Here is a 27,679-nt window from a genome sequence, read left to right as displayed (position 1 = left end):
CCCAGGGTTCAGGGTCCTTCCTGATCTCACGGGTCTATTGTACTAGTTGTGCTGAGAAGGAAATAGAAAGATTTTGAAGCTATTTTTGAGAAACTGTTTCCTGCAACTGGCAAATGGCAGAGCCAAAAATAAGCTCTCCAGTGAGGCTCTTACCTGGTCATCATAGCGATAAGTGAGGAACTGCTCCCCAGTCGTGTCCTCCAGAAAACTCCCCTGAGGGGAAAGTGCAAACTCAGGAAGGAAGTAGGCCCCAGGAGACTTCTCTGCTGTGGTCTGAAAGGCAAGATTGCTTGGTTACAAATAAGGCCTCAGCAAGGACCCCCAGTGGGCTTCCCTGGTGGCTCAGTGGTAAAGAATCTGCCTGCCAATGCAGCAGATGCAGGTTAGATCCCTGGCTCAGGAAAATTCCTTGGAGAAGGAAATGGCAACCAACTCCATTATTCCTGCATGGAAAATCCCATAGACAGAGGAGCCTGGCAGTCTATAGTCCACGAAGTTGCAAAAGGGTCAGACACAACTTAACAATTACACAACAATAGCAAAGGATTCCCAATAGGCAGTCTCTGAAAAGGGTGAGTCCATAAGAATCCAGCCACGAAAGGTTTCACCAAGAAAGGGGAAGTGCCTATTTACAATAGCCAAGACATGGAAACAACCTACTTTCTTTCTGTTGTGATTGTTTGGTGAAGGAGTAAGAAACACACTTATTTTTTCCATCCTGTAACAGAAGTGCATATATCCTCTCTTTTTTTGAGTTCCTTCTTATTTAGATCACCATAGAGCACTGAGCAGAATTCCCTGAGCTATACAGTAGCTTCTCATTAGTTATCTGTTTAGGGCACAGAATATGTCTGCTGGACGTGGTTCCTAAAGTGACCCTGGGAGGAAAAGGAAGGGACGCTAAAGCCACAGCCCCTACAAAGAAAAGAAGACCCCAACATGTGTTAGCAGTGTTCCACGGAGCTCTATGTGAAATATCAGAAAAAGTAAAAAGTCTTCCTGGTATTAAACCTTGTCACCCCTCAGTATTCATTAGTGTGGAAAAAATAGAAGACACTTATGGCTTAACTATAGCTGATTACCTTCTGCTTTGTGAGCCACTGTTCTGACTTTAAATTGTATTTATTAGACTTCTACAAATAAAAGCTGGAGAGGGTGTGGAGAAAAGGGAACCCTCTTGCACTGTTGGTGGGAATGTAAACTGGTACATCCATTATGGAGATTCCTTAAAACCTATGGATAAATCTTCCATATAACCCAGCAACCCCACTCCTTGGCATATACTCAGAGAAAACCATAATTCAAAAAGATACATGCTCCCCAGTATTCATGGCAGCACTATTTACAGTAGCCAGGACATGGAAGCAACCTAGATGTCCATTGACAGAGGAATGGACAAAGAAGATACGGTACATATACACAATGGAGTATTACTCAGCTATAAAAAGGAACAAAATTGGGCCATCCAGAGACGTGAATGGACCTAGAGACAGTCATACAGAGTGAACTCAGAAAGAGAAAAACAAATACAGTACATTAATGCGTATTTATGGAATCTAGAAAAATGGTATAGATGACCTTATTTGTAAAACAGAAATAGAGACACAGACACAGAGAACAAACTTTTGGACACCAAGCAGGGAAAGGAGGGTGGGATGAATTGGAGATTGGGATTGACATATACACATTATTGATACCATGCATAAAATAGATACCTAATGAGAACCTACTGCATAGCACAGGGAATTCTACTCAATGCTCCCTGGTGACCTAAATGGGAAGGAAATCCAAAAAGGAGAGGATATATATATATATATATATATATATGTATGTATGTATTATGTATGTATGTATGTATGTATGTATGCATAGCTGATTTGAGCTTCCCTAGTGGCTCAGATGGTAACGAGGCACTCAAATGAATCTGCCTGCAATGCAGGAGACCCAGGCTTGATACATGGGTCAGAAAGATCCCTTGGAGAGGGAATGGCAACCCACTCCAGTATTCTTGCCTGGAGAAGTCCATGGACAGAGGCGCCTATAGTCCGTGGGGTCGCAGCGAGTCGGACACAACTGAGCCACTAACACACACATGGCTGATCCACTGTACTACATAGTATAAGCACTACATTGTAAAACAACTATACCCCCAATTAAAAATAAATCTTTAAAAAATCACTCTTGAGGACTAGATGAATTACTAGGAGTAAACTTCTCATCTAGTTTATGTTCCTTATAGTGTAGAAACTCAAACAAATATATTTTCCTCCTCCTTTTGTTCCCCTCCAATCTCCAACAATCTGTGTAGTAATTTCCAAATACTGACGTTCATCTGGTTAAGAATTCACTGAGGAAATAAGCATATAGATTTCTGGATCATATCTGGAAAAAATAATAAAAAAAACTGAGATGGGAATAAAAACTTGCACATGAAAATCAAAGGTGAATTTGATAGTAAAATTCATTTCTGTATTTCCTAGGAAGCTTGAGTATTTGTAAAAGTATTGTTTTTCTCACCAAAATAAAAACACATCTAGGTAAACCTCAGGGCCAAATTTTATATAACTACTAGAAAATAATGGATTCTATCTTAAGATAATTCACAGAAGCTGATAACCAAAATGCTCAGCAAAGATCAATAAATGTTACCTGCCTCTATTGGCTTCAGAGATCATAGAATCATAGTTTTAAATGCCTGAAGAGGCCTTAGAAGTCATCTAGGTTGAACTCCTAAATTTAGAAATGAGTGAACTAAGGCTCTGAGAGTTAAGATGCTTGCCAAACAGCACAGAGCAGGAGCCAGTGGTGAAACCTGTTAGCAATCATGTGCAAAGACAAAGTTAGGTCATTTCACCAAAGGCTGGGGGCTGGGAGCAGCCTAAGATCACCACCCGAAACTAGCTCCCTAAATACACAAAGCCTCCCTGTATAACGGGCTTCTCAGATGCCTCAGCAGTACAGAATCCCCCTGAAGTGCAGAGGACGAAGGAAATGTGGGTTGGATCCCTGGGTTGAGGAGATCTCCTGAGAAGGAAATGGCAACCTCTTCCAGTATTCTTACCTGAGACAAGAGGAGGGACAATTCTAAGGACAGAGGAGCCTCGTGGGCTACGGCTCATGGGGATCTCAAAAGAGCTGGACATAATTTAGCGACTAAAAACTACAATCCTGTATGATGCTTATCTTTAGTTGACCATACGTCCAACACATATTTATTGAGCACCTACTATATGCCTGAAACTGTTCTGAGTGCTTCGGATACAATGACATACAAGAAAGATAAGGTATCTCTTTTCATGGAGGTTATACTCTAGTGGAAGAGATATATTTTTTAAAAAAGCAAACAAATTTCTAAATATGAAAATTAAAGCTCTAAGTGCTACAAAGTAAATAAACAGAGGGATATGCAAATAAAGTTGGGAGAGGGTTGTTTAACTTTATATAAGAAGTGGGGTGTTAGAGAAGGCTTTTGATATTCTCTTGGATGACAAGGAGATCAAACCACTCAATCCTAAAGGAAATCAACCCTGAATATTCATTGGAAGGACTGATGATGAAGCTGAAGCTCCAACACTTTGGCCACCTGATGCAAAGAGCCAACTCACTGCAAAAAGGCCCTGGTGCTGGGAAAGACTGAAGGCCAAAGGAGAAAGGAGGAGACAGAGGATGAGATGCTTGGATGGCATCACCGACTCATTGCATGTAAGTCTGAATAAACTCAAGGAGATAGTGAAGGACAGGGAAGCCTGGTGTGCTGCAGTCCATGGGGTCGCAAAGAGTCGGACACGACTAAAGTGTTAACACACACGCACATACTAGGTCCCAGGGATGCCTGGTTCAAAGATCATCATCCGTTTATCCCCATCATCTTCTCTGACCCTCCCCACCCCAGCTCCCTTCAGCTGTCTCACCTCCAAGCTGGCTCTCCTTCCTGGGCTCCTCTGAAGCTGCCCCACCACTGAAAAAAACATGCTGCCACATTTACTCCCAAGTGGCTGCTTTCTGCAGCAAGGGGGACTGTCCTAAGCCTCTGTGATCAGAGTATTTGTCTGCTGTGCTTCTTCTATGCTATTAACAACAACTACAAACATTTCTTAAGCTCCAATGAGTTTTTTTTTTTTTTTGAAATTCGATTGGGTAAAATGATGTGTGTTTGCCTTACATTTTGTTCACTGTTTTCCTATTCCAGGCTTCTGCCTCTCCCCAAAGGCATCTCAGTGCAGCATTGTGGAGGCAGTTCCAGAAGGCTGAGGGCTGTGTCTCCGTCATGTCTGTGTTCCCCATGGAGATGCCTGGTGTGATTCAGTGAGAGTCTAAGACTGATGGCCACTACCTGAGCCATGCAGTAGGGGGCGAAATTTCTCGCAAACCCATTCTGTGGGAATTAAAGGCTACCAGTTTCTGGACTAGGGCTTCCCTGATGCCTCAGACAGTAGAAAATCTGCCTGCAGTGCAGGAGACCCAGGTTTGATCCCTGGGTCGGGAAGATCCCCTGGAGAAAAGAATGGTAACCCACTCCAGTATTCTTGCCTGGAGAATCCCATGGACAGAGGAGCCTGGCGGGCTACAGTACATGCGGTCTCAAACAGTCGGACATGACTGAGTAACTAACACTTTCACTTTTTCTTTTCAGCCCCTGAGCTAGACCAGATTCTCTCTAGGCTCACATCACACCCCGTGTCACTGATAAACTGATCTTACATTCACCTCTCTTGATCAAAATCCTTCCTCCCAAGTCAATTTTCCATCCTGTGGGAGTTGATGCTGCAGCCTGGTGCAGTCCAAGTCCTCTCCATCTGTGGTGGTCAACGTGGGCCGCCATGCTTGTGTGAAGTCTGAAGTGCTGACCTGTAGCATCCCAGGATAATGAAAGCTCAGTGCTGGAAGGGACCTTCTCAGTCATCCAGTCCAGCCCGTCCCCCTCAGCAATTCTGCCCGATGCCCTGCAGCCTCTAAGTGAATACCTTTATGACAAGGAGCTCACTCCCTCAGAAGGCAACAGGGGTTTGTCAGAATCTAGCAAACTAGGGTTGGGAGAAACTGTGAGACTGAGATTGATACCACTTCCCTGGTGGCTCAGCGGTAAATAATCTGCCTATGATGCGGAAGACGCAGGTTTCACCCCTGGGTCGGGAAGATCCCCTGGAGGCGGAAATGGCAACCCACTAGTCCAGTATTCTTGCCTGGAGAATGCCATTGGCAGAGGAGCCTGGTCAGCTACAGTCCATGGGGTCACACAGTGTCAGACACAACTGAAGCAACTGAGCGTGCAAAATGCATTTATACTAGGTAACTAATGAGAACCTACAGGAAACTCAGGAAACTCCACTCAGTGCTCTGCGGTGAACTGAATACGAAGGAAATCTATAGAAGAGGAGGTAAAGGTTAAAACAAAAAATAAAAGAAATCTAGCAAACTATTCTGAAGTGACCCATTGCTCCCCAAGGGTGGAATGAGGCACCTTTCCACTTTCTGTCATCCTCCCCTACAGCCTTCCCCTCTCTTCCCCTCCCCTCTAGCAAATGCACATATACTAAGTTGAATTCTGAAGTCTAAACACAGCAGAATCTAGGCAGGGACTAACATTTGAGTCATAGATCTATATAACTGGAAGAAATTTTTGCTGTTGCTGTTGTGCAGCCACTAAGTTATGTCCAACTCTTTGCGACCCCATGGACTGTAGCCCAGCTGCCAAGTGAAAGTTCACCCCTGTCCCATCCCCCCAGCTCCCTCCATGGGGACAGTCTTAGGAAAACCAGACTTTTCCTTAAGGAGAAATGGCTAAGTTCTCTTATGACTTTTGCAAGCAGCCTGGGCAGCAACAAACACACACTGCCATTCTCACCGGACAGGGAGCCAACTTCCTAAATGTTGGGGAATCTTGGTGGCAGGTGGTGCCTCACAGGACAGGGTGACTGAGGAGGTCAGGCCCCTTAGGCAGCAGCAATTGAAGGGAGGACGGGGAGGTGGGGTGCGGAAAGGGAGGCTGGACCAGGATACGTGCAAGCTTCCCATGACACAGATCCAGAACCAAGGAGAGAAGCTGCCAAAATACATCATCCCACCAGCCACTGTCCAAAACTGCTGAGTCACCCGGGCTGGGGGTCAGGAAGAATCCAGATGGCCCCTTCAGGGACCCAAGAATGCAGCTTACTCACCTCCCCCTCCAGCCGAAGGCTTTGACTTTGGCAGGAGAGAGTATGGGATGGCGATTCAAGGACAAGATTTGCGTGTCTCAGACTCCATCCATATAATCAGAGCTATGGTTTTTCCAGTAGTCATGTATGGATGTGAGAGTTGGACCATAAAGAAGGCTGAGAACGAATAATTGATGCTTTCGGATTATGGTGTTGGATAAGACCCTTGAGAGTCCCTTGAACAGCAAGGAGATCAAACCAGTCAATCCTAAAGGAAATCAATCCTGACTATTCCTTGGAAGGACTGACGCTGAAGCTGAAGCTCCAATAACTTTGGCCACCTGATGCGAAGAGCCAGCTCATTGTAAAAGATCCCGATGTTGGGAAAGATTGAGGGGAGGAGGAGAAGGGGGCAACAGAGGATAAGATGGCTAGATGGCATCATCGACTCAATGGACATCAGTTTGAGCAAACTCTGGGAGATGGCCAAGGACCGGGAAGCCTGGTGTGCTGCAGTCCATGCAGTCGCAAAGCGTCAGACATAATTGAGCTACTGAACAACAAGAAGCCTCCATCAACACCCCGGGTACGATAGAGAATGTCTCTCAAGACTTGGCAAAAGGTTTAGCTGATGTGATGGAAGGAAAGACAAGTGGAGGAGAAGTAGGTGTTTCTACATAAAAGAATGGGAACCCAATATGCCTCAAAAGTCAAGTGGTCACTGTTGACATTATACAGTGGGATTCCCACTGAATTTCAACAAGTCAGTTTAAACCCTTCTCCTAAACTTGGTCTGAGCACTATAGGTGGGTGTCTATCTCTCTCCAGAGCATGAACACAGCCAAGCACCACACCACTGACCTCTATAGAAGTGTGGTCAATAAAGGTCAGTAAGGTTCTTTCCTGGGCTTCCCTGGTGGCTCAGACAGTAAAGAATCTGCCTGCAATGCAGGAGACCCAGGTTTGACTCTAGGGTTATGAAGATCCCCTGGAGAAGGGAATGGCTACCCACTCCAATATTCTTGCCTGGAGAATCCCATGGACAGAGAAGTCTGGCAGGCTACAGTCCATGGGGTTGCAAAGAGTCGGACATGACTGAGTGACTAACACTGACTTTTCACTTTCACCTTTCAAGGCTCTTTCCTACCTGTCACTGTGAAGTCATGTCTGTAGTGGAGAGCTGGACTGTACTATCCCCGATCATCCAGGCTCTCTTTGGATCTGACCCATCACCCCAGCCTGCCAAGGCTCTTTTTGGATCCTGACTCCATTTATCAAGGGTTGCATCGTTCTCTCCCCACTTCGTGTCAGCCCGAATTTGAGCATGAGCTCTGCCTCCTTGTTTCAGCCACAAACACTTTGCTGGGACAAGACTGAGAATGAGGCTCTTCTCCAGGCTGGCAGGGACTTTACCAGCTTTGAGTCTCCTCATTTCAGAATCCTCAGCTTGGTCACTAGAGAGTCAACAAACAGACTGTCAGATTCTGTAGTGACACAGACAACACATGGAAGTAAGACACTAGTTCCAAGAACTGAGACTCCAGCTGGGCTTTATAGGTCAGGACAAAAGCCAAAGGATACGAAGGCATAACCCTGAGTCACTGTTTTTTTAGATTTTTTTTATGTTAACCATTTTTAAAGTCTTCATTGAATTTGTTACATTATTCTTTCTGTTTTATTGGGGTTTTTTGTTTTTGTTTTTTTGTCATGAGGCAAGCAGGAGCTTAGCTCCCCATCAAACCCATACCCCCTCTGCATTAAAAGATGAAGACTTAACCACTGGACTGCCAGGGAAGTCCCTTAAGCTACTATGGCACTACAATTCCCTGTGACACCAGGGTTTAAAAGAGGCCAATTAAAGTCACCATCAGGAACTTGAATGCATAAGAAGTTAGTCTCAATTAACGGCAGCTAAGGTCTACAGGGAAGAGTTAGCTCCAGGATGGAAGGTACAGACCACTCCTACAGGTGAAAGGTCCTTTATATTTTTTTTCCTTTTTTTGGCTGCACTGTGTGGTATGTTGAATCTTAGTTCCCTGACCAGGGATTGAACTTCTATCCCCTGAATCCGGAGACAGAGTCTTAACCACTGGACCGCCAGGGAAAGGAGTTCAGCTCAGTTCAGCTCAGTTATGTCCAGTTGTTTGCAACTCCATGGACTGCAGCATGCCAGGCTTCCCTGTCCATCACCAACTCCTGGAGCTTGCTCAAACTCATGTCCATCGAGTAAGTGATGCCATCCAACCATCTCATCCTCTGCCATCCCCTTCTCCTCCTGCCTTCAATCCTTCCCAGCATCAGGGTCTTTTCCAATGAGTCCTCTTAAATGATAATATTTGTTGAGTCTTAAAGTGTATGTTTTAAACAGAATCCCCAGACTCTGGGTCAGCCTGCAAGGAATACATTCCCTGGAGGGTCTCTGGCTGTTATTCCTCCCATCCTGGATTACACACGGGATTTTACAGTTTCTACCTTCCAAGGTCCATGAGGGAATAATCAAGTTCAGTTCAGTTCAGTCGCTCCGTCATGTCCGACTCTTTGTGACACCATGAATCACAGCACGCCAGGCCTCCCTGTCCATCACCATCTCCCGGAGTTCACTCAGACTCACGTCCATCGAGTCCATGATGCCATCCAGCCATCTCATCCTCGGTCGTCCCCTTCTTCTCCTGCCCCCAATCCCTCCCAGCCTCAAAGTCTTTTCCAATGAGTCAACTCTTCACATGAGGTGGCCAAAGTACTGGAGTTTCAGCTTTAGCATCATTCCTTCCAAAGAAATCCCAGGGTTGATCTCCTTCAGAATGGACTGGTTGGATCTCCTTGCAGTCCAAGGGACTCTCAAGAGTCTTCTCCAACACCACAGTTCAAAAGCATCAATTCTTCGGCGCTCAGCCTTCTTCACAGTCCAACTCTCACATCCATACATGACCACAGGAAAAACCATAGCCTTGACTAGACGGACCTTAGTCGGCAAAGTAATGTCTCTGCTTTTGAATATACTATCTAGGTTGGTCATAACTTTTCTTCCAAGGAGTAAGCATCTTTTAATTTCATGGCTACAGTCACCATCTGCAGTGATTTTGAAGCCCCCAAAAATAAAGTCTGACACTGTTTCCACTGTTTCCCCATCTATTTCCCCTGAAGGGATGGGACCGGATGCCATGATCTTTGTTTTCTGAATGTTGAGTTTTAAGCCAACTTTTTCACTCTCCTCTTTCACTTTCATCAAGAGGCTTTTTAGTTCCTCTTCATTTTCTGCCATAAGGGTGGTGTCACCTGCATATCTGAGGTTATTCATATTTCTCCCAGCAATCTTGATTCCAGCTTGTGCTTCTTCCAGCCCAGCGTTTCTCATGATGTACTCTGCATATAAGTTAAATAAGCAGGGTGACAATATACAGCCTCGACGCACTCCTTTTCCTATTTGGAACCAGTCTGTTGTTCCATGTCCAGTTCTAACTGTTGCTTCCTGACCTGCATACAGATTTCTCTCAAGAGGCAGGTCAGGTGGTCTGGTATTCCCATCTCTCTCTCAATTTTCCACAGTTTCTTGTGATCCACACAGTCAGAGGCTTTGGCATAGTCAATAAAGCAGAAATAGATGTTTTTCTGGAACTCTCTTGCTTTTTCCATGATCCAGCGGATGTTGGCAATTTGATCTCTGGTTCCTCTGCCTTTTCCAAAACCAGCTTGAACATCAGGGAGTTCACGGTTCATGTATTGCTGAAGCCTGGCTTGGAGAATTTTGAGCATTACTTTACTAGCGTGTGAGATGAGTACAATTTTGCAGTAGCTTGAGCATTCTTTTGCATTGCCTTTTTTTGGAATTGGAATGAAAACTGACCTTCTCCAGTCCTGTGGCCACTGCACATCGTGCACTTTTGTTCCAAGATGCACGACATGCATTTTGTTTTCGGAACCTGAAATGAAGGCTCAAAAGGAAACTTTCTGGATCATTTTGGTTTTTCAAGTAGGATGTCATCATCCCAAGATGTTTCACTTCATAATTAAATATGAAATATATTTACTTTGCCAAGGTTGACAGGATTAGCTGAAAGAAAATGAGTTTTCACAATTATTTGAGTCTTTACAAAAAATGATACTAGGAATTTAAGGTTCCTCTTCTCTATTTACCATCAACAGATGAGTACACTGGGCTTCCCCAATGACTCAGTGGGTAAAAAACCCACACGCAATGCAGAAGGCACAGCAGATGCACGTTCCGTCCCTGGTTCAGGAAGATCCCCGGGAGGAGGAAAATGGCCACCCACTCCAGTATTCTTGACTAGGAAATCCCATGGACAGAGGAGCCTGGCAGCCTACAGTCCATAGGGTCATAAAAAGTCAGACATGACTGAGAGAATACATTCTCTCTATCTTACTGGGTTGAAAGGCCTATCACTTGAATAAATGCCTGAGTACGAGTATATCTCAGCTAAAATATTGGATTGGTCAAAAAGTTTGTTCAAGGTTTTCCATACCATGTTACAGAAACACCAACACCAAGTCGTTGCAAACTTCACCTTCAATCTGAGTCACATTTTCCAAAGAAACATGAGTGGCAGACCCTTCTGGGTCCCTTCTAGTGCTGAGAGGAGGGTGATGCCTCATGGGTGTGCATATTCGGAATGAGATGTTCTGCGGAGAAGGTCTTTCCTTGAGTTTAAATTTATCCTATTGACTCTCTATCACAAACTGGAATGTGGATCTTATCAATGTCACTCACAGCAGCCCTCTTCCACCTGCCACTAAACATGTGGTGTAGCGGTGTTTAGTTGCTGAGCTGTGTCCCACTCTTTTGTGACCCCATGGACTGCAGCTCACCAGGCTCCTCTGTCCATGGGATTTTCCAGGCAAGGATACTGGAGTGGGTTGCCATCCCCTTCTCCAGGGGATCTTCCAGATTCCTGCATTGGCAGGCAGATTCTTTACCAGAACACACAGTCTCTCTCAAATTTCTCTCTCTTTCTCCTTCCATCTCCTTCCCCTACACACACACACTCACACACACGCGCACACACACACACATATACACACACATACACTCACACACATCTTTAATCAGCCCTGGCAAGCAAGGCCAAAAGTAATCTGTGAAAAGATCTTGCTGGAACAGGCTTCACCTTGTATTAATAGTTCCTTGAAAGGAGAAAACCTGAACACGAAATCACAATACTTCTTTATACATGTGAACCCTCTTCAGTCCTCAGCAATAGACTTGGTGCATACAAGAAAGTCAATAATTAATTGTCTTTCCTAGAAAAACCAACATAGGTTGCCCTTCCACCCCCACGGAGAGCCCGACATGACTGATGTTTGAATATTCTTTCTGCCACAGAAAGACGAGAATGCTCTGGCTGAAGACCACGCTGGCACTTCACAAGGGGTTATTTAAAAACTAGACTATTACTCTAAACGGGGAGAGGAAAGAAAGCCTGCCTGTGCCAATATACACAATATAGATCCTCTTTCCCCGGAGCCCACACCTCCCACAAAACTGTACTTAGGAGCCCATTTTTCAAGGACTTGAAGTAAACTCACCCATTGGAAAGAGCCTCAATCACCAAAATGTCACGTGGAAATAACTGTAAAACACCTCAGGGGAAAGAAATGGAAAATTGTATTCCCTGAACAGCACTCCACAGGTAAAGAAAAATCTAGATGGATGACCATCACAAATCTTCATCAGTTGTAAACTTCCTACCCAGCTTTTTCCTTCTCCTAATCCCTCCCCTCTTCCTGGTCCAGTCATACGGGTGATCATCCGCATAGAGAAGGAAGTGATCATTTATTTGAGGAAAGTGAGGAAAACTGTGGTTGCTGAGAAGTGCTGCGTGTGAGAATAATCCAGAAGGGGAAAGTGCCGTGGAGAAGGGAGGTGTTTCCTGGGAGAATCTCTGTAACTCCCTCCCAGCATCTTCATGTCCACCGTATCACGGGTACAAGGCTGAGGGAGGACCAGTCTCGGGGGGATCCAGTCTGGGAAGTGGAATCTACCCTTTGATCTAAAAGTGAAATATATATTTTTCCCGCAGCCCCTTCCCCATTGACACTCATGATTACCTCCCTGGCAGAGAAAAGGCATCTTTGCTTTTTAAATAGAGTACAAATCACTATTTTACTTTACCCCAAATGGCAGGAGGAGGGGACTCCCAAAAACATTGCTGTCCAGATACTTCTTGATGGTATGTCCAGGGTCAACATACTGTTTGTTGAGCACCTACTAGGCCCTGAGGCTGTAACAGACAGAAATCACTTTTCTCAAGAAGTTCATATTCTAATTAGGGGAAACAGAAAATGAACATAATATATAAGTTGTACAATGTCACATGGCTTCCCAAGTGGCATGGTGGTAAGGAATCCACCTGCCAATGCAGAAGATACAAGAGATGTGGGTTTGATCCTTCGGTCGGGAAGAGCCCCTGGAGAAGAAAAGGGCAAGCTACTCCAGTATTCTTGCCTGGGAAATCCCACGGACAGAAAAACCTGGTGGGCTACAGTCCATGGGGTCACCGAGAATTGGACATGACTGACCACACACGCACGGCACGGCATGGCATGGCATAATATCATACGGGAAAAAAGAAGTTGGAAGTGCTGGCGAGGTATAAACTTCAACGGCTTTTTGTTTTATTTAAGGTTTTTCTTTTCATGTGGATCATTTTAAAGTTTTTATTGGATTGATTTGTTATTAATACGGTATTGCTTCTGGTTTTTATGTTTTGGCTCTATGGTGGCAGGGCACATGGGATCTTAGCCCCCCAATCAGGGATCAAACCCGCCCTTCTCTGCATTTAAAGGCAAAGTCTTAACCACTGGACCCACTGGACCACCAGGGAAGTCCCTGCAGTTTTAAATAGAGTGGTCAGGATAAGGGGGGCAAGGTAGGGGAGGGTTTCTTAGGGAAACATTTCTTATTTTCCACTTTTCCAAACACACGAGTTGGAGCCTGCCCTTTTTCTTGCAGGCATCACAGCGTTGACTCTCTCTAGGAACCTGGGATCTGCCAGGCTCTGGAGTCATTTGCTTCTACCTACAGCAGCGCTGTGACGCTTTGCTCCTTGGCCCCAAGTGCCTGTCTGCCTCCACAGCTCTTCGACTCCAGCCAGGCCAGGCCCCAGCCCTCCTCTCTGGCTGTTCCAATGTCTCCTGCGCCCAGCGAGCCACAGCCCACCCTGCCCAGGCCCCAAGAGCACAAGTGCAGGCCTAAGAAGGCAGAAAACACCGTTACTGGACAACAGATTGATTACATGGGCACAGTGTCTTTGTTGCCAACGTCAGAATCCAACACTAAGCATAATGCAAATCAGTGTATATCCCAATACATGAACTTGTATAAGCCCATCAGTGAGAGAGGAAAAGGAAGGAGGGAAGGGAGGCAGGGGGAGAGAGGGGGAGAGAGAGGTAGAGAGAGGGAGGAACAGAAGGAAGGAAGGAAAAGAGGGAGGGAGTGGAAAAGAGAGAGAGCACAAGAGATAGGGAAGGAGGGAGAGAGGAAGGGAGGGAGAAAGAGAGAAAAATGGAAGGAAGGAAGGAGGAAGAGAGAGAGAGAGGACGAGAAAGACAAGGAGGGAGGGAAGAAAGGGGAGAGGAGGAAGGAAGAGAGGGATGGAGAAAGAAAGAAGGAAGAAAGGGGGAAAAAGGATGAAAGAGAAAGAAAAGGAGGAGAGGGAAAAATGTTACCAGTGCTTCCCCATTTGGCAACAAGACATCACCCAACCTGACAGAGTCCAGAAACACATCGGGGACACAGTCATGTTTATTCAAGGTCTTTCTCACCCTCACGGCTTTCTTTCTTTCAGGAAACAGCTCGTCTATGCAGCTGAAATCCTACAGGCTTTCAAAACGCAGGCTTCCAAGAGAAGAAAAAGACAGAAATGTGCTGTTTGCATATACTCCCAAAAACATTTATATTCATCCTAAGCCAGTTTGTTTTTCTAAGCTCAGCAGGGCAGGAAGTCTTCAGTGCTAACACGTCAGCAGAGCTGCCAGATTTGCCTTTTGGATGCTCCTGCCTTTCAGAATTCTTAAACAAGCAAGGCGATAGGAAGATGGTGATTTATAGTCAGGATGTCTCTGCTCCCTGTGCAGAAAATGGCATCACTCGAATTCCCATAAACTATCCAAAAATACTGGGGGTTTAGCATCAAATGGTAAAGACTTCTTGAAAACCCAAAGTGATGCTTTTATAAAATTAAGATGCTAACATTAACAATTCAATGGTTAACAAAGCTATGCTGGAGGCATACATCAGAAGAAATTGTAACAAACAGATTATCTTCTGTTCTTTTTTAAAAGGAGAAAGGCAAACTATAGTGTTGGTTCCAAGCAGGACATTGGCTGAGACACAGGTTTGGGGATTTAAGTTGGTACATTTTTAAGGTATAATTCTAATTTTTTAATGATGTATGGAATGATAGTAATTTTCTTTTGCAGGCTTAAAAACACAACCCCATCGTTCCACATTTGTTTGACATGAAAATGTCACTGAGGTTTAAATCCTGAATAAACATAGGATTAGTTTTATGAACAGTACCAGACACATGGAAAGTCACACTCATAAGCCAAACTTGGAGATGCTGGACACCTGTTAAAAGTGGTGATGGATATTCACATTTAGAAAGGGGTCCAGATTTGTGGTGGGGAATCCAGGGGTTCAGCCATAAACTCCATGGGCCCTGCCATGTTCGTTCATGTCTCTAGTTCTTGTTGTTTTGTTCTTGTTGTTTGTTGTTTAGTCACCAAGTCAAGTCCAACTCTTTTCGACCCCGTGGACTGTAGCCCACCAGGCTCCTCTGTCCATGGGATTTCCCAGGCAAGAATACTGGAGTGGGTTGCCATTTCCTTCTCCAGAGGATCTTCCCAACCCAGGGATCAAACCCACATCTCCTGCATTGCAGGTGAATTCTTTACTGCTGAGCCACCAGGGAAGACTGGTAGTATAATTGCAACTACTCAATTAATCACTTAATTTGTAAGAAGCTGTACCAATGAATGCCACGATGACTCATGTCATCACAAAGTTCCCAAAACAGTGGACATGTGTATATGTATGGCTGATTCACTTTGCCATACAGCAGAAATTAATGCAACATCGTAAATCAACTGTACTCCAATTTAAAAATTAATTTTAAAAAAGAAGTATGAAATCCACTGATGACTATCGAAATTTCTCAGTGTAACTTTCCATTTTAATCTAACTTGCACAATATCTGTTACAATCCCTCTATATTTCAAATGACTTCTTAAACTTCTTCTAACACACATGAATTTTCTTTGACAAAAAAAAAAGTTCCCCAAAGAAGTTTTTGATGTCAGCAGTAATGTAAGAATGTATTGAGTATCACCTCAATGGGAGTATTGAGCTAGTCATCAGAGACTGAACAGGAGACAGTCCATGTCCTCAGGGAGCTCACTGTCTAGGGCTGGGAGTGGACTGAGAAGAGATCAGCAAGTAGATCATTCAAAGTCAGGTGAGAGGGTCATCCAGGAGAGGGAGGGACAGGATGCTGCAGAGGCACATGAGAGGGACGTGGCCGAGGCGGCGGAGGTAATGGGCATGATGAACAACAGAGCAAGCTGGGTGAGCAGTGTGTGCACGTGGAGTGAGAGCAGAGAGGAGAGGCCAGAGGGGCAGACTCGGGCTGGATCTCAATGTCGGTCCGGTGAGGCAGGTCGAAAAGTCAGTGTCAATGCCTGGGAAGTATCCAGGGGGTATTATGTAGAAAAGTGAAACTGTTCTTATGGAGAATGAATTGGAGGGGAGTGAGACGGAAGGCAGGCTCCTGTAATACTCCAGGGGGGAGAAGGCAAGAACGATGGGATACAGAGAAGAACATGAGTCATAACAAATTAATGTATCTCAGAACTTAGGGGGACACGTGCACCTGTGGCTGATTCATGTCAATGTATGGCAAAAACCACCCCAGTATTGTAAAGTAATTATCCTCCAATTAAAATTAACAATTAATTTAAAAAGAAAACCATGATGCCAGTATATTTGAAATACTGGTATATTCAAAATTTTAAAGCTTTAAAAAAATTCTAAATAAGCAAAACTGACTAAAATAAAACCAAACAATCAGAAAGGGACTCCCCTGGTAGTCCAGTGGTTAAGACTCTGCACTTCCACCACAGGGGGTGCAGGTTCAATCCCTGTTTAGGGAACTATGATCACATATGCAGTGCAGCTAAAAATAAAGAAATAAAACAGAAAAACCTCAATGGTCCTTTAACTATTACAGAAACAGAATCAGTATTTAATATTCTTCCCATGAATAAACAAAAGAGCCAAATGGTTTTAAGGTGAGCTCTACAAAACAGTCAAAGCGTAAAGAATTTCAATCTTAAAAAAAAAAAAAACTCTTTCAAAGAATAGAAAACAAGGAACACCCAATAATTCATTTTTACGAGATTATATACTTGATAACAAAACCAAACAAGAAAAAAATTACGTATCAATCTCACTCATGAAATGAATATAAAACTCCTCAAGTAGATATAAGCAAAATAAATCTACCATCATATAAAAAGAGACCATCAACAGCAGAATGCATCAATAAATTTTGGTCTATTTATACCCTGGGACACAATGGAGCAATGAAAATGAATGACCTCAGCTCCACATATCAAGAGAGATGACATTTTAAACCATAACACTGAGCAGAATAGACAACAGTATAATTACATTCATATAAAACTCAGAAAAGGCTAACCTTCCATAGTGCATTATTTGGGGATAGGCACTCAAGTGGCTAAAATAAAATTCACCTTGTTGTAGTGACATCTGAGCAGAGAGGAGGATGCAGAAGGGAAGGAACACACAAGAGGCTGTAGGGGGATTGACAGCATCCATTTCATAAGCGCCATGGTGGGTACACAGGTGTTCATTACACAATCACGGCTGCTACCTCATGTATGGCTGTGCAAGCTGGGTATTACACTCAGTATATGGCCATCTCCCCTTAAGTACCGTCTTATATAAGAAACATCTGCATATGCAAAATAATCATCAAAATAAATGTTATAAAAATTAAAATACGTATGCAAAATAATTATAATCAAATGATTTATGATAAATTAATAGTAATAAGAAAATAGGCTTTAAGTCAAACCTGTAAGTATATGAATGTTTATACTTAACACAAGATGAACATAGCCTTTTATTTATTTTATAAACATACCCTTTTATATCAATGGAAAAGTGGTAGATTAGTCAATATGTTCTTTGAGACAATAGGTAAATTAGGAGGAAAATGGGCAAACTCAGATCCCTTCTTCAATCAATGCATCAAAATCAATTTCATATGGATAAAAAATGTAAATGTTAATATATGTGTGTGTGTGTGTGCCTGAATGTGTGTGTATATACACACTCAATATATTCCAGAAAGTGGTGGAATTTTGCAAGATCAAGAACTGTGAAAAAAAAAGTCTGATATCTGTCTGAATGTTTACCCATTGTAAGTTACTTTATCTTTCATCTGAAAGTTTTGAACATATTTATAAAATAATTACAATATAATTATAAATGTTATAATTATAATATTTCTAATTTAAAGTATTTGTAGTGACAGACAACAACTAGACTTAATCACAGTGATCACCTTGAAATGTTTAGAAATATTTAAATATTATGTTGTACACTAGGAACTAGTATGGTACCATAGGTCAACTGTACTTGGAAAACTAAGAAACAAACAAACTCAAAGAAAAAGAGGTCAGAGATGTGGGAGCATTGGATGAGACAGTTAAAATTTTCAGCTATAAGATAAATTACTAGGGATGTAATATACAAGATGTTAAATACAATTAACACTGCTGTACATTATATACGAAAGTTAGAGTAAATCCTAAAAGTTCTCATCACAAGGAAAAAAAATTTCTATTTCTTTAATGTTGTATCTATAGGAGATGACTGATGTTCACTAAACCTATTGTGATAATCATTTTATGATATATTGGGTTGACCAAAAAATTCATTTGGGGTTCTCCATTACATCTTATGGAAAACCCCGAATAAGCTTTTTGGCCAACCTAACATGTAAGTCAGATCTTGATGCCATACACCTTAAATGTATACAGCATTGTATGTTAATTATGGGACTTCCCTCGTGACTCAAGTGGTAAAGAATCCACCTGCAATGCAGGAGATGCTGGAGATGAGGGTTGGATCCCTGGGTTGGAAAGACCCCTTGGAAAAGGAAATGGCAACCTACCCCAGTATTCTTGCCTGGGAAATCCCATGCACAGAGGAGCCTGGTGGGCTATGGTCCATAGGGTCGCAGGGAGTTGGACATGACTGAGCTATTGAGCGCATACACACACACACATACACGTTAATTATATATTAATAAAATGGGAAGCAAACATAAAATTTAATCATCCAAAAAGGAAAAAAAAATAGTTTAAGAATTCTAGGGAATTCCCTGGTGGCATATTGGTTAAGACTCTGCACTTTCATGGCTGAGGACCCAGGTTCGATCCTTGGCGGGGGAAACTAAGATCCCACAAGCCACGAAGCATGGCCAAAAAAAAGAAAAAGAAAAAAGTTTAACACTTGGCTTCCTAAAACATTTCTACTAACTGTGTTCTGTTCCTGTGTGTGAGCCACACTTTCCTGTTTCTTTGTGTGTTAAATTTTTATTGAAAACTGGACATTTTAAATAATATAAGGTGGCAACTTTTAACCAGCACCCTTCGAAATCATAAATTTTACCAGAATACGTGTATATTTTCCTTTGTGTCTTTTCATATCAGTCCTGACGGTCCAGCGAGTCCTTTCAGACTCGAGTCTTTTCTTCCTTCCCTTCTCTTCATTCAAGGAAAGTGAAGTCACTCAGTCGTGTCCAACTCTTTGCAACCCCATGGACACCAGGCTCCTCTGTCCATGGGATTTTCTAGGCAAGAGTACTGGAGTGGGTTGCTGTTTCCTTCTCCAGGGAACTTCCCAACCCAGGGATCGAACCCAGGTGCCCCACATTGTAGACAGACGCTTTCCGTCTGAGCCACCACCTGATCTTAGCCGAAAGGCCAAGAAACATTCTACCAATAGCGGTTTCACTGTAGCCTCTTTTCCATCCACGGCTTTTTCTCCTTCTGCTGCTGCCATGGTCTGAATACCAGGTCTCCAAAATCTGTTCTCCAAGTCCCTCAGCTTTTCCCTCATGATTTACACTCTGTGGTTTTCCACTGTTGCAGATGGTATTTCCTCCAGTTGGACATCTTTCATTTCATCCCCTGGATTTTTTGCTTTGAAAATTTCATTTGTTTTTCGTTGGGGAAACCATTTGGGACTGTAGTGGAATCTCCCTACATACTCTTAGTTTGTGGTTTTCCAGTTTCTTTCTGTTTCCTCCAGGGCAGTTCTATTTCTATACAAGAGGAAAACCCCATGTAAGAGTTCTGTAATAGAGATGTCTGTTCTGAGTGGGCTGCTTGTTGTTCCTTTTTCTGGGTGCTGAGTCCCCTTCAATGCTGCAGCTTTTAAACTCTTTTGTGTATAAATATTGGTGCTCAGATATGGTAGAACAAAGTGGCCACCATCCCACCATGCCAAGGAGGAGGCACAGTCAATGTTCCTGAGGGACCTCAGAGAACCAGCTGGCCAGGTAGCAGTCTCCTATCAAGACACCAACAGAAAAACTCTCTCGGGACTTGCCCAGTGGTCCAGTGGTTAAGACCTCACCCTCCAATGCAGGAGGTGCAGGTTCAATCCCCGGTCTGGGAGCGAAGTGCCATATGCCTTACAGTCAAAACACCAAAACATAAAACAGAAGCAATATGGTAGCAAATTCAATAAGGGCTTTTTAAATGGTCCACATCAAAAAAAATTTTTTTTCAAAAGAGAAAAAAAGAGAGAGAGAGAGAGAGAACTTCTCTGCCCCCAAGCCCTATTCTCTTCCCAGAGGGAGAAAAGCTCAGAGCCGCCATTAAGCCTGCATCAGGACCAGCCTGCCTGCCAGCCCCAGAACCTACCCATGGCCAGAGGGGCAGCTGGCATCAGATGACTACAAGATCCTGAATTACATGATCCTGAATTACTCTGATATAGCAACTACAGAATGAAATATATTTATATGCATATCAGATCTTGATGTGGGGAAAATCTTTAGAAGTACAACATTAAAGGCAGAAACCATACAAATATTTATACAGCTAACATTAAATTTGAAAAGTGAAAAATCAAACATGAAAATACTTGAAACACACATAACAAAAGATTGTTAATGCCAACATATAAAAATAGCCCTTAAAAATAAGTAAGAAGATGAGGAACAGATTAATTTTTTAAATGGGCAAAAGACATGAATAGGAAACTCACAAAAGAAGAAACACCAACAGCCAAGAAAGGTATGATATCAGTAGCAATAAGAAAGAAAGTTAAAAGACTTACCAGACTGGCAAAGATTTTAAAGAATATACTACTCGGCCAGCAAGCATCAGGTTTGAAACACATTTTAGCAAGTTGGACTTTCAAATGTTTAAATGCAGATGAAGAACAAACCGCAATCTTAACTTGCTAAATGTACACAAAAATTGCTACACTCCAAATAAAATCTCAGAACAAATTCATGTTTAAAAGCTTAGACAGCTAAAACCATAATAGGGTTATGAAGCGCTCTGGGTCTTAGCACATTCATTCACTCATTCATTCTGTATTTTTGAGCACCTGCTCCATGCCAGGCCATGGTACTAAGGATAACAGTGGTAAAGGAGACAGATGTAGTTCTGCCCTCAAGGAGTTTAAATTCTAAAGAAACTATTATGAGAGCATTTCAGGCAAATTTTGCTAATTTTAAAATACGCTAATTATATGGTTGCTTAACCTCCCAATCTAAAAACTAATATCGAGGGACATGTTGAAACATTACTCAAAACACATTTAAATCGTAAGTAGCTTATCAGTACAGTAAAGGGAAGAAAGACAGAGCTTCACTTACTCCAGCCTTGGTAAAGATTCAATTCCAGGGACTTCCCTGGTGGTCCAGTAGCTAACACTCTGTGCTCCCAACGCAGGGGGCCTGGGTTCAATCCCTGGTCAGGGAACTAGAGCCCACATGCCGCAACTAAAGATCCCAAGTGCCGCAACTAAGACCTGGCACAGCCAAATAAATAAACAAAAATTAATAGAACTTCCCTGGTGCATGCTAAATCACTTCAGTCATATCTGACTCTTTGCTATGGATTATATCCCACCAGCCTCCTCTGTCCATGGCGTTCTCCAGGCAAGAATACTGGAGTGGGTTGCCATGCCGTCCTCCAGGGGGTCTGCCCGACCCAAGGCTTGAGCTCGTGTGTCCTGCATTGCCAGGCGGTTTCTTTACCACTAGTGCCACCTGGGAAGCCCTCTCTGGTGTTCCAGTGGTAAAGAATCTACCTGCCGGTAGAGGGGACACAGGTTCGATCCCTGGTTCAGGAAGACTCCACAAGCCACTGGGTGGCTGAGTGGAACTCTAGAGCCCATGAGCTGCCAAGCAGAGAAGCCACCACAGTCAGATGCCCACTCACCACAGCGAAGAGCAGCCCCAGCTCACCACAACTAGAGCAGCCTGTGTGCAGCAACAAAGAGCTAGTGCAGCCAAAGATAATCAATAAATGAATAAATAATTGTTTAAATAAACTTAAAAAATGATCATAATTCAGTGTGACTGCATCTAATACTTATATTTAGTTGATGGCTGACCATTACTACGAATCTGCTGGTCCCCCCTCCACAGCATGTCAACACCAACAGTAAAGAACGGACTGATGTCCTTGGTTGTGTTTAGGATTAACTGAAATGCAAATGGATCACACACCTTCCTTGTGAGGAAGGCAGCCTATATTTGTGTTTGAAAAGCAGTTCTGTTCTGATGAAAAGTGTCTTTAAGCGTTCAGAAGAAAAAATGGTGTAGCTGCTCAAAGGCTTGCCTGCATCTACTCAGGGATTTGTGACAGGCTATAAAAGAGAGGCGTTTGCTACTTGGCGTAGTGCAGAAACCCAGGCTGTGGAGATGAGGCCAGACCAGGAGGAAGGCAGAGGGAAAATGAGCTAGCTGCCAGAAAGAACCTGGAAAGGGCCCATCACGGGTTTCTCCTTGTCCACAGGGAAGTCGCTTGCATGGGGAGACGGTTTCATATTCCTAGAACTTTGCTGCCCTCAGTTAGGAGACAAGAGAAGGAAGAAACAGCCACAGTATTGAATGGCTTATTATGTGCCAGGCATGTATTACATGCTTGACAGTTTATCTAAATTAATCTCATATCAACCCTGCAAGGCAGTTCATATCACCACCACTTCTTTAAATAAGGGGATATATTGAAGTTCCTTTGCTTTTTTTTTTTTTTTTTTTTGGCTGCACTGGGTCTTAGTTGTAGCATACAGGATCTAGTTCCCTGACCAAGGATTAAACCCAAGCCTGCAGAGTCTTAACCACTGGACCACGAGCAAAGTCTCAAAATTGAGGTTCTTGAGGTAGAGAGAGCTGTTGAGTATCACAGTTAGTGAATGTCAAAGCCTGTTGGAAACTCATTTATTTCTTCTTCACAGAGCCATACAGGATATAAAATAACTTCCTTGAGCAAAAAAAATATATGAGGTTAAACATTTAGAAGAAAATATAAGAAGATATCTGTGTGGTATCAAGGTAAGAAGGAATTTCTTTAAAAAGACATACAAGGCCAACTATAAATGATAAGATGAATAAACAGCTATCCATTCATTCAATAAATACTCTTGAACATCTACCAGAGACTGCTTGAGGAACTTGGGATCCATCACTGAAAAAAAAAACCAAAATCTCTACCAACAGAGGATTAGTATCCAGCATATATAAACAATGTCTACAAGTGAGAAGACAAAAAAGAAACTCATGGGCAAAAGGTATGACAAGCAGTTTACAGAAGTAAAAACCCACATGGCCAGTAAACATTAAAATATGGGTATTTAACTAGCCATCAGGAAAACACAAATTATAAACATCAAAGAGATACATGTAACAAATACAAAACTGGCAAAAATGAAAAAGCTGGAAAATACTGAGTATCAGTGGAGATGATATGGTACAAGAAGGATTCCTAGATTTTTGGTTAGACTATAAATTGGTTTCCATGACCTCAGATAATAATTTGTGCAATAATAGCTAGTAAAGTTGAAGATGGCATATTATTTCTCTCAGCAATTTCTTCCCTAGGCACAGACCCTAAAGGAATTAACATATAAAAGAACATGTAATAAAATTGTCCATAAAAACAAAATTGGAAACACTTTAATTAGATGTGCAACAGGAGGGTAAAAAAATATGTGTTCTAATGTCTTCATACAATGGACCATTACTCAGCAGCAAAAAAATAAATGAGTGAAAGCTATACTTAACAATATGGATGAATCTCACTAACATAATGTTGATCAAAAAAAATATGAAGTTGCAGACTATTCGCAGTATAATTTCATTTACATAAAGTTTTAAAAGTAGAAAACCACAGTACAGGAACTTTCCTGGTGGTCCAGTGGCTAAAATTCTGCACTCCCAGTGCAGAGGGCCTATGTTTGATCCCTGGTCAGAAAACTAGGTCCTACATGCCACAGCTAAGAGTTCTCATGTCACAACTAAGGATCTCGCATGCTGCAACTGAAAGATTCAACATGCCACAACAAAGATGGAAGATCAGGGCTCAACTAAGAACTTGCACAGCCAAATAAATAAAATAAATATTTAAAAAATAAAAATAAATAAAACAACACTACATATTTTGTTTAGGAATATGCAGTAAAAGTATAAAGAAAAGTAAGGGAATTTTAAACTCTAAATTCAGAGTAGTTATTACATCTGGGGATAAAAGAGGAAAATGTACCTACTTCTTTGTACTGATAGTGTTTCATTGCTTAAGCTGGGAGGATGTACATGAATAGGTACTGTATTACTATTTGTGTGTGCGTGCTCAGTAGTGTCTGACTCTTTGTGACCCATAGACTGTAACCCGCCAGGCCCCTCTGTCCATGGAATTCTCCAGGCAAGAATACCGGAGCAGGGCACCATTTCCTACTCCAGCAGATCTTCCTGACCCAGGGATCGAACCCAGGTCTCTCACGTCTCCTGCATTGGCAGGTGGATTCTTTACTATTAGCACCATATTACTATTTAAGGGAAGCCCCATATTACTATTTAATCCAATCTAACTCTTAATGATTACATAATAATAAATTTAGCAAACTAAGTATAAATCTATAAAAATAGACCTTGCTTATGAGAAATAAGCAAGGACTCCTCAAATATAAATTAATGCTGTTCTCTGTAAGTTGTAAACAGCTAATCTTTGCTTTGGGTTTCGAATCTACCAGGAAACCCTGACTTAGAGAATCAGCACAAAATGTGCATCCAGGGACATAAAGTACTGAAAACAGTGAAGGAGACATCTTAACAGCTTTTCCTAAAAGCACACTGAGAAAACAAAAAGTCAGATTAATGATGTCAGGTTGTCAAAGGCTACCTTGGAGATATCTCAGGGCAAAGGCTGTAAAGCACAAGAGGCCCAGGTTTTTAAAATATGGGCAAGTGTGGGAAAGACCCAGAATGGTCTGGGGAATGGGGCACTCCTGAACTTCAAGACTGAGGGTATGGGAAAAGCAGAGGGTTCATTACTAGAAGGATTTGGGGCATACCTGCATCAGAGACCCAGCAAAGCTACAATAGGAACCACTCTGTGTTTCTCATGCTGCTTACTGGGTTGGCCAAAAAGTTCACTCAGGTTTGTCCATCACATCCTACGGAAAAAGCCAAACGACCATTTGGTCAACCCAATACTGGTCTCCCCAACTCAGTATGAACTTCTTCCAAGGCAGAGAGGAGGTCGTCAAACGAGTTCTCACATGTCCAGGGATCTGTGCTACACTGGGAGGGGCCCAAAGCTAAAGCAGACAAAGACCTCAAGGAGTGAGAGAGCAGGGTCAAAGGTGAAGTCCAACGGAGGAGAAAGACATGTCGAGAATGAACTCAAAGTCAAACACGATGAGAGGGGAGACGAACGGTGGTGAGAGCACTGGGAAAGACTTTGCCAACGTCTTGAATCTCGACAGACAGGACTAGGAACAACAGAGGGGCAAGTAGAGAAAGGCTTGAGAGGAGGGGAGAATAAGCAGAGGAAAGCAGGAGGCAACAACAGTGCTGTATGACTATGGCATGGAGACACAGCCAAACACACCACCATTTGAAGGAGACAGTAGCCACATTCAAGGGCAGAACTCAGTGATGCCTGCCTCAGTCACCAAGAAATGCTGACCCAGTGAAGTTTGCCCTCTGCATCCACAGGTTCCACATCTGCGGACAGAAAATATTCAGGAAGGGATTTCCCTGGTGGTTCAGTGGTTAACACGCTGCCTTCCAATGCAGGGGGTGCGGGTTCAATTCCTAGTCAGAGAACTAGTATCCTGCATACTGCAGGTTGCAGCCAAATTTTTCAAAAAGCAAATAAGCAAACACAACATTATAAATCAACTATACTTCAAATTTAAAATGTTTTTTAAAAATAAAAGAAAATATTTAGGACAAATTTTTCCCAGAAGTTCTGAAACAAAACTTGAATTTGTCACGCACCATCGACTACTTCCACAGAATTTACATTGTATAGATAGCTATTTCCAGAGCACTTACATTGTATTAAATAGTATGAGTAATCTAGAGATGATTTAAAGGCTACAGAGGATTTGCTTAAGTTACATGCACATATTTGAGCATCCTTGGATTTTGATATCTGCAGGAGGTTCTGGAACCAATTTTCCTACAGACAACAACAATGATGTTGCTTGTTGTCTTCCTTTCATTCTCCCCACCAATGCTAGTTACATCTTGACTCAAAGGAATAACCTGTTTTATTGAGCCAATACCTTAACCTGAATTTGTGGCCAAAATTCAAATATTTCCAAGTGAATTCTCATAAACTTCTATACCTCTAATAAAGACTGTGCAAGCTTAGGAAGCCTGCCTGGGATGTCTTCCTCAACCAGTATTATAATAAAGGCAGTTTGGTCCAGCTGACATTGGGCTGGGTAATGACCCAGTGAGAAATGTGCTTGGGAAGCAAATCAGAATAGATTCACATTTCTTTACAAGTTATAAACAACACATTTTTGTAACCAGAGAAATAAACAGAGCTCACTTCTAAGAAAGCAAACATTTGTAGGAAAATCACTAGATGACATCTGCTCTCTGATGGAAAATTTACGGAAAACAGCATGATCCAGGCCAAGGCAAGGGAAAGACCAATTAGTATTATTTAGACTACATCACTATTACACTTCCTTGTACAATAAACAATCACCTACTCTTTCACCTACGAATCTCTCTACTCTTTAACACCAATGTTCTCCAACTAGACACTAAATGCTTCCTTCTTCCAATAGTCAGTCACCTATTCAGCGCTCAGTGCCAACAGCAAGGATGAACATTACTGGTAGGCTCCTTTGGCTGACCTAACATATATTAGGAAAGAAGGGTGAAAAGGGATGGAAGAGAAGAAAGAGTGAGAAAAGAAGTAAAATTAGTAAAGGAAGAAGTGCCTAAGACTGTGACAGGTAGAGTCCCTCTGCTCAGTCACTAGCCACTTGCATTGATGCTATACATTGAGAAAGACATCAAGTGACTTAGAGAAGTGAGTTTATCTTAGCTCTGACTCTCACCGGTTCTGAACCTTGGGTAGGTCTGTCTGGGGATCCATGATCTCTGAGGCAATCTTTATCCTGCCCTTGAGTTTTCCAATACAACTGGTCTACCACATACCATGCCACAGAGGATACAGAGAAGCCTGCTACAAGGAGTCCACCCACAAAGCGACACAGTCACGATGTCAGCATTCATGTAACTATGGTAACCAAGTCCCCCTACCCAGAAACTGTCCCAGATGACCATAGGAAAACAGAACACGGGAATATCAATAGTTTTGAATAACTATTTTCAAATAATGTCAACCATATGATAAAAATTCTAAGGAAATGCAGTCTTTATTTACTTCCTCGGCCGCATCAGGTCTTAGCTGTGGCATGTGAGATCTTGGCTGCATTGTGCAGATCTTTGCTTGTGGCACACAGACTCTGTAGGTGTGGTGTGTTGGTTCAGTAGCTGTGTCATGCAATCTTAGTTGCTCTATGGCATGTGAGATCTTAGTTCCCCAACCAGGGATCAAACCCACATCCCCTGCATTGCAAGGTGGAATTTTAACCCCTGGACCACCACAGAAAACCCCCATAAATTTTTTTTTTTTTTTTTTTTTTTTTTTGGTGTTAGGTCAAGTATAGGTAGGATCCAATAAAGAAAAAGTCACCAAGGGAAGATTTTAAAATAGTCATTCTTAAGAAAGTGGTACAGCTGGAGACCATGACAAAGCACAGAAAGAGCTTCACTTGGAGTCACTCTCTTACCAGGGACCAATAGTAGTCAAAGGCAGTTGGGAGAGGAGCCACATGAAAATAAGTATGCAGACAGAGCTATGACCCCAGCTCCTACAATGAGTCCTTTAGGATGCTAGATGAATCAAGTTGCAATTAAAAAAAAAAAAAACTATATGAT

The 27,679-nt window shown here is 42.6% G+C and overlaps 1 protein-coding gene across 1 annotated transcript in view; it reads right to left on the bottom strand.

Moving 5' to 3' along the window:
- Positions 1-27,679, bottom strand: part of ADAMTSL3 (ADAMTS like 3) — a 226,946-nt gene that overhangs the window by 167,306 nt on the left and 31,961 nt on the right. The window contains exon 2 of the mRNA XM_040257464.1: positions 154-273. Within this exon, the coding sequence (XP_040113398.1) occupies positions 154-273 (120 nt within the window). The remainder of the gene's footprint in view (positions 1-153; positions 274-27,679) is intronic.

The sequence above is a fragment of the Oryx dammah genome, unplaced genomic scaffold, assembly GCF_014754425.2.
Source record: "Oryx dammah isolate SB20612 unplaced genomic scaffold, SCBI_Odam_1.1 HiC_scaffold_16, whole genome shotgun sequence".
In the NCBI taxonomy this organism is placed as follows: Eukaryota; Metazoa; Chordata; class Mammalia; order Artiodactyla; family Bovidae; genus Oryx; species Oryx dammah.
This window is presented reverse-complemented; position numbering and strand designations above follow the sequence as displayed.